Genomic DNA, 7,789 nt, shown 5'->3' on the forward strand with positions numbered 1-7,789 from the left:
AAAAAAAAGTCCTGAAGACACATGGATTTTCTAGGTTCCACCGCTGGAACAAATTATCAATGTTGAAACATTCAACATCTGAGCAGGAAAACAACTGTCACATTACATTAATACCATAGCTGGGTTTTGTCCAAGCTATTCCCATATCTCGCCCTCTGCCCTAGACAAATCACTATCTCTTACTGATCTAGTGTGCATTAAAAGAGCAAAAATGAGGAGTTTAAGTACATGCATATTAACACAAATAAGCACATCCCATTTTGTGCCATAGATGACAGCCAAAAGCAGAGAAAAGGGTGATTTTTGCAGCGTGTGCTCATCAGAGTTTAAAAGAAATTGAGAATACACTGCTCCTTCCTAAGGCAACATAGAGAGCAGATGCCGCCTCCATGCAGGAGAGGAGCCACAGTTGTTGGCACCGAAGTAGCCTCATCACTCGTTGATAAAGTAGAAGCTCGACCGGCCTTTTTTTTTTTCCGGTGGAAAAATGAAAAGCCGGGGGAGAAAACACCCGTGCGGCTTCCCTCGCACCCTCCGCCAAGCCCGAGCATCACGAGTTTGCGGCGCCGCAGCTGGCCGGGCACCGGCGGGCGCTGGCCCGGGGGCCGAGCCGGGCTGCGGGCACGGCGGCCCCTTCTTCCCGGCCCCTGCCCGGCCCCTGCCCGGCCCGCTGACCCCCGGGGGCTGCGCTGGGCTCCCTATTTGGCCATGCGGCGGCCGGGGCCGCGCTGCCCCGCGCCTGCCTTACATGGGCCGGGCGGCCGCGCTGGCCGGGGCCGGCCCGGCTCCATTCATGGCTGCGCGGCCGCTCAGTGGCGCGGAGCCGACCAAATAAGGACAAGGTGGCTGCCCCGGCCCGCCGCGGCCCCGCACGACGCTGCCCCTCGGGGTTATAAATTGGGGCGTCTCCGCCGAGCCAGCAGCCAGGGTCTCCTCCGCTGCCCCCCCGCCGCCCGTGCTGGTCTGGTGAGTAGCGCGGCGGCACCGAGGGGCGGGCGGGGAGGCGCTGGGTGGGATGGAACGGGACGGGATCGACGGGAGGGATGGACGGGAGGCACCGCCGGGCGGCGGGTGCCGGTGATGCAGGGACAGCCGGAGCTCAGCTCCCGGCTGAGCGCTGCTTCTGCCGGGGACACCGCCCGCCCTGCCCCGGCCGCCCCCCGCCCAGCATCGGCCGCCCGCGAAGCGCTCTGAGCAGGACAGATCTCTGCCATTTCAAAACCTTTCCCTCTTTCTTCGGTCTGAGGCCAGAGGGATCCGCTAATGACGCCCTAATTGAGCGTCTTGCAAGCTGGGGCGGCTCTTAAAGCTCGGAGAAGAAAGCGGCGGACGGATCCCGTTTAGAGCCCTGTCCACGAGCCATGGAGCATCCTCCGGGATGACTCAAATTTCCCGCTCCCGCCGCCGCGGTCCGGCGGTGCGCTCCGGGATGGCGGCAGGGGGGGCGCGGAGGGGCTGCCCGCGGGGCTCTGAACGTGCCGCCCTGCTCTTTTCCAGGTTCGTGCCTCCTTCCCAAGATGTGTGACGACGAGGAAACCACCGCACTGGTGTGCGACAATGGCTCGGGGCTGGTCAAGGCGGGCTTTGCCGGAGACGATGCCCCCAGGGCCGTGTTCCCTTCCATCGTGGGTCGCCCGAGGCACCAGGTAAATTAGAGGCAGGACCGAGGCAGGACAGAGCATCTCCCTCTCTCTAGGCGTCGTCTCCACTTTCCCCTTCCTTTCCCTTTCCTACAGTTCTGCTGCCCTGTCCCAAATACCCTGCCCTCTCGTCTGCTCACCTCTTGTGATAGTACTGGTGATTCATCGCCAGGTCTGGCCAGTGTTTCCTCAACTTCCTTGTTTGACTGTCCCATACCTTCTTTTTCTCCTACAATTTCCTTGGTAGAAAAGTTCATAAAACTTCCCTTTTTAATTTTTTTTTTTTTACTGGATAAATTACTGCTAAGGCTGCATAGTAATATAAAGAATCTTCAATCACCAGAATGGTAATTTCTCTCTGTGTCTTCCTGTTTACAAACTCCTTTTCCTGCTCATGATATTGTGCAGGTTATTTTCAGTCAAATTTTTGGACCAAAAGGAAGCAATTGAAAATAAGAGGTGTATTAAAAATAGGGGGAAATCCATTCATGTCATGGAAGGAGCACCTCAGATTCTGTTGACTTAATAATTCAATAATGTTTAATTTATTTTCCCAAACAGCCTTTCAGGGCTGTGACTGCTTGTACCTTTCTTGAAAATAAGATAGTTAGAATTGCAGAATCATAGACTATCCTGGCTTGGAAGGGACTTACAAGGGTCATCAAAGTCCAGTTCCTGGCCCTGCATGGGACAGCCCTGGGCCTGAGACAATTGTCCAAATTCTTCTTGAACCCTGTCAGGGCTGATGCTGTGTCCACTTCTCTGGGGAGCCTGTTCCAGTGCCCAACCCTCTGGGTGAAGAACCTTTTTCTAATATCCAACCCAAACCTGTCCTGAGTCAGCCAGTTGGCTGTGATGTAGTTGTTTGGACTCTGTGATGTTGTCTTCCTCAAATAATGCTTTTCTGTGTTTTCTTCTCTTAGGGTGTTATGGTTGGTATGGGTCAAAAAGATTCCTACGTGGGTGATGAAGCTCAGAGCAAAAGAGGTATCCTTACTTTGAAATATCCAATTGAACATGGCATCATCACCAACTGGGATGATATGGAAAAGATCTGGCACCACACCTTCTACAATGAACTCCGTGTTGCCCCTGAGGAACACCCTACTCTGCTCACAGAAGCCCCCTTGAACCCTAAAGCTAATCGTGAGAAGATGACCCAGATAATGTTTGAGACCTTCAATGTCCCTGCTATGTACGTGGCAATCCAGGCTGTCCTGTCCCTGTATGCTTCTGGTCGTACAACAGGTAAAATAAACAAATTACCACTTAGATTCTATTTCCTTCCAGGAACTCTCCTTCTTTTCCATTCCAAATAGGAAAACACACCATAACTCATTCAATTTGCAGAAAAATAAGTATTTTTAGTTTATAGCAATTAATGATAACAATAGCATAAAAGCCAGTAAAAAATAGGTCCACATTGTTCTTTCCACAGACAATTTGCATTGCTTTTGGAGAGGCATCATGGAACTGACTGTGCCACTGCTTGTTTTGCAAATGGAGAGACATTCCTGTAGGGATACTGCAGTTACAAAAGTGTTATATCTGTTTAAGGGTTTAAACTGGACCAAAAGATGCCCATTATCAGATCAAGATAGTCACTATTGCAAATATCCTTACTGCTCACTATAGTAGTGGTGGAAGACTGGTCTTATGGATTATTTTAAAATATGTATTGAACAACTATTCTGTGGGAAAATTCACACCCCACAGGAATGTCCAGGCAAGCAAAGGCAGAAAGAATTGGAAAGATGTTTGTGACTGAAAAAGAATTATGCTAAAAACTCCTTTTATTTTGTTGTGTATCTTGCTACTTCTTGTGTTTAAGGAGTCTAAGCATTTGCTAGGTGATTCCAACTGCTCTCTGACATTTCTCTCCCAGGTATTGTCCTTGATTCCGGAGATGGGGTCACCCACAATGTGCCTATTTATGAAGGCTATGCTTTGCCTCATGCCATCATGCGTCTGGATCTGGCTGGCAGGGATCTGACTGACTACCTCATGAAGATCCTCACGGAGCGTGGCTACTCCTTTGTGACAACAGGTCAGTCCTTCAGCTTTTCTCTACTGTGAAAATCCTCATGTCTGTCTTGGCTGATCATCTTCTCTAGTATTGAGCTTATCCAAAGCTTGATTTGATTCTCCTATATCTACAGCTGAACGTGAGATTGTTCGTGACATCAAAGAGAAATTGTGCTATGTTGCACTGGACTTTGAGAATGAAATGGCCACTGCTGCCTCTTCCTCCTCTCTTGAAAAGAGCTATGAATTGCCTGATGGTCAAGTGATCACAATTGGTAACGAACGTTTCCGCTGCCCTGAAACCTTATTCCAGCCATCCTTTATTGGTAAGTGTTCCCAGGAAATTCTCCTTTATGTAGGAGGAATGAATGAATCAGAAGATTTGGAAGGTGCTCTGCTCCTCTTCCTGCTTACCTAAATTTGGCAAAAAATCAGATACGAATGAATAATAATTTAGATCATTTGGTTCCTGTAAGATCGGCTTGATGTGAATTCATCTGGTAATTAGCAGAGCTCTGGGCTCTTGTTGCAAGTTTTAGATCAAGTTTTAGGGTCAGAGTTTTTTTAATGATAAAACATACAGTTACAATATCATCATTAAGGAGTTGGGCTCCATGACCTTTATGGGTCCCTTCCAAAAGACATGTTATGATTCTGTGTCACTGATGGCAAGAATAGCCTCCAGAGCTGTATTTGTAAGGCTTACATTTGAAAGAGTATCTATTTCCATGAAGAAGTGGAGTGTCAGAGAGGGGAAGGACGTGGAGTGAAGGTGTGTGTGTGTATTTATATACACTGTAATTAACATTGCCCTCGTGGAGATGGTATCCTTGCTGGTTGTGCATGCAGCTGACGGATACAGCAAATGTTTATAATCTTAAGTCCCAAGCAGTACATGCAGTTGTTCATCAGCTGACTTCTTACTGGATCCAGTGTCAGGCCTTTCAGGAAGCACCTGTTAAAATTAACAAATTGGAATGCAACCTACAAACACTTGCTTCTTGTTCCTTTTTTTCTTAATATCAAGTATTAATATCTTATTCTGTGTCATGGTTATGTCTTGCCTTGATGATTCTGAATAGTATGGACTACATTTTGAGTAGACTGAAGAAGTTACTATTGTCTTCTTTAGTTCTACTTCAACTATTTTTATTGTCTTCATTTGCTGTCTTTACTATACACAAATAATGCTTTTAGTGAGACTGACATCAACCAATACTCATGTTTTCTGTTCTTGATACCCTTCTTCTACTGCCATATAGTAAATGAGTTTGTCTCGCCTGTCTACTTGCAAGAAACTTGAGTCTTGCCTTTGCATATGCATTATGATTCTTACCTTTTCTGACAAATAATGTTCACTTAGTTGAACTAATTGAACTAATGTTCAATTAGTTTTGTAATTCTATTTTTTAATATTTTTCTGTAACAATAACCAGGAAGCATTTTTATGAGAAAAAGGCCTTAGAAGTTCATACTAATGATGATGAGATATGCCACAGTTTCGTTTCATGGAGATCTCTTGTATAATTCACTGGCCTGCTGTCTCTTTTTTTCTCAAGGTATGGAATCTGCTGGTATCCATGAAACTACCTATAACAGCATCATGAAGTGTGATATTGATATCCGTAAGGACCTCTATGCTAACAACGTCCTCTCGGGTGGGACAACGATGTACCCTGGCATTGCTGACCGCATGCAGAAAGAAATCACTGCTCTTGCTCCTAGCACTATGAAGATCAAGGTAAGGAATTTGACTCTGTTATAAAATGTGGATAAAGCTGGAGACAATGAGACAATGTCTGCTTCATTAAACTGGGATATAGGAACAACTCAAAAATTAGATCAACAGCTGATGGACAGACGAGCAGAAATTCCATTTAATCAGAATAGTCACATTGGTTAGAAGCATTTTAAAAGAAGAAAATATGATCACAGACTTTTAAAATATATGTATTATAAGAGCTGCTGAAGATCAATACCGTTATAGAAAAGTTCTTTACCTGCTTAAGGAAATATCTAGTGGTATTTAGTATTGATGCTATGGATTCACTGTTCAGAAATGAGGATTTTGTTGCTTTTCTTTATCCTAGATCATTGCCCCTCCTGAACGCAAGTACTCTGTCTGGATTGGTGGCTCCATTCTAGCATCTCTGTCCACCTTCCAGCAAATGTGGATCAGCAAACAGGAGTATGATGAAGCTGGCCCATCCATTGTACACCGCAAGTGCTTCTAAGCACTTCCCCCCTTTAATTTACTTCCCACTCAGGATGACGACAATATGCTTCTTGGAGTCTTCTGGCAAACCTTCCCCAACTCTTCAGTCATTGTACAGTTTGTTTACACACCCGTGCAATTTATTTGTGCTTCTAATATTTATTGCTTTATAAATAAACGAGATCTGGGACTTGCAACCTACAAAATATTGTCTTTTGTTTTATTTTAAGTATTTTTTGTTCAGAAAAATGAGACTAAACCCCTGGGATTTGGAAACTCCCATCAGACCTGTGAATACTTTTACAGCATTCATATCTTAACTGATGTAGGCATGTTAGGTCGTGGTTTTCTATTAATAAGAATTTACACTTCATAGTTTTAATTTTGAAACTTGGAACAAAAGAAGTTATATATGTCAAGGCTTATAAAGGAAAAGCCTTAGGGTAGACCCAGTAAGTGAAACAAGTGAAAGGAAACCTCTCATACTCACTCACTCAGTTCAGGAAGATTCTTCTATTGCTTTTATTGTAACCCAGATATTTTAATATTCACTTATTAAAAGCCAAAGCTTCTGTAAAAGAATTATGTTAATACATTTAGAATGTGATTTATAAATAACTAACTCAGTCCTAAAGAGTCATGCAATTGTTTTGTGGGGTATAAATATTTATGACAAAACGTTAATTGAAACTGACAGCTTACTCATCTTCCCCTATTTCTTCAAAGCCAGAGATAAAGAAGCAAATCTTTATTGTACTAATGCACAACAATCAAACTTTGCTGTATAAACCTACAATTGTTACAATCACAATTATTTTCACATCATCATTCATGTGTCTTAGGCAATTTTTAATCCTTAATCTTTGCTATCCTTTCTTGCTACTTGACCCAGATACTACAATCATAAACTGCACACTTTCCATGGGCGTTTGTTGTGTTCTTCACCAAGACTTCTTATAACCGGGCTCTTTGATTTTTATTTTATTTTTTTTTCAAAAAGTAGTAACTAAAAAGGGAAGTACAGAATGATCTAGGACATTTTCATAAAAGTAAGGGAACCAGTCAGTGTCATAGTTTGAACTATGTACAGACTGGAATATACCTGAGTTTGATTTAGGAAATCAGTTAAAGCATGTATCCAACTCTGTATGCAGTTAGCTGAGTTTCATCGGAGCTGTTTGAAAAGATAAGACTTTATGCTAATTTTATAATCCAATGCTAATTTAAAAAAAATAATTTACACACTAGTTGGGAAACTTTCTGTTCCTCTTTTCTCTTATTTTCTTGAAAAGCATTAAAAGTAATCTTTAGATGCGACCTGTAATTATATAGAACCAAATTTACTCTTTCAAAAATACAAAGATATGTTTAATGTTTGTCCCCAATTTACTTATCATTAGAAGGCATTTTACTGGGGGACTGCTGAAATTTCCTACCACCCTTGCAATTGAAATATTAGACTATTTCTAGATATTTTTAGGGTTGGGCAGAGAAGGTGGATGGAATTGTCAAATAGAAAAAAATTTAAACATAAATATGACATGTGAAACATTTTGTATTTCGGACATTCATTTAAATATTTAAGGCAGACCTAAAAATGAAATTTTAACAGTATGAAAATTTAAACATAAATGTTAAATACTCATTCTAATACTGCACTCAGTATTACTGAAATGTTGCTGCAAATAGGCCTTTTCATAATAAAATACAAATTTATTAACCTGTGAATCTATTAAGTCAAAGTCAACAGCCGCCACTGTTCTCAAGAAGGTTCCCACAGAAGGTAATTATTTGGAAGTTCACACCATGGAGAAATTTTGTATGTCTTGAAAACATGGGAACTCTTCCAGACGTCTGACCAACACAGATGTTCGAGAATGACTCTTGCATATCATTGTTTAGAAACACT

The 7,789-nt window shown here is 42.9% G+C and overlaps 1 protein-coding gene across 1 annotated transcript; it reads left to right on the forward strand.

Moving 5' to 3' along the window:
• The first annotated feature begins 898 nt into the window (after positions 1 to 898).
• Positions 899 to 6,086, forward strand: ACTC1 (actin alpha cardiac muscle 1). The gene is made up of 7 exons (XM_014891494.2): positions 899 to 966; positions 1,498 to 1,646; positions 2,564 to 2,888; positions 3,526 to 3,687; positions 3,800 to 3,991; positions 5,225 to 5,406; positions 5,756 to 6,086. The coding sequence occupies exons 2-7, from the start codon at positions 1,518 to 1,520 to the stop codon at positions 5,897 to 5,899; spliced, it is 1,134 nt and encodes a 377-aa protein (XP_014746980.1). The 5' UTR covers positions 899 to 966; positions 1,498 to 1,517; the 3' UTR covers positions 5,900 to 6,086.
• Positions 6,087 to 7,789: the final 1,703 nt, after the last annotated feature.

This window comes from Sturnus vulgaris, chromosome 6 (assembly GCF_052056855.1).
Source record: "Sturnus vulgaris isolate bStuVul1 chromosome 6, bStuVul1.hap1, whole genome shotgun sequence".
Classification (NCBI taxonomy): domain Eukaryota; kingdom Metazoa; phylum Chordata; class Aves; order Passeriformes; family Sturnidae; genus Sturnus; species Sturnus vulgaris.

Coding starts and splice junctions, on each gene's coding strand:
- ACTC1 (XM_014891494.2), top strand. CDS start 1,518: ATGTGTGACGACGAGGAAACCACCGCACTGGTGTGCGACAATGGCTCG. Junction 2,889..3,525: donor TGCTTCTGGTCGTACAACAG/GTAAAATAAACA, acceptor TTTCTCTCCCAG/GTATTGTCCTTGATTCCGGA. Junction 3,688..3,799: donor CTACTCCTTTGTGACAACAG/GTCAGTCCTTCA, acceptor CTATATCTACAG/CTGAACGTGAGATTGTTCGT.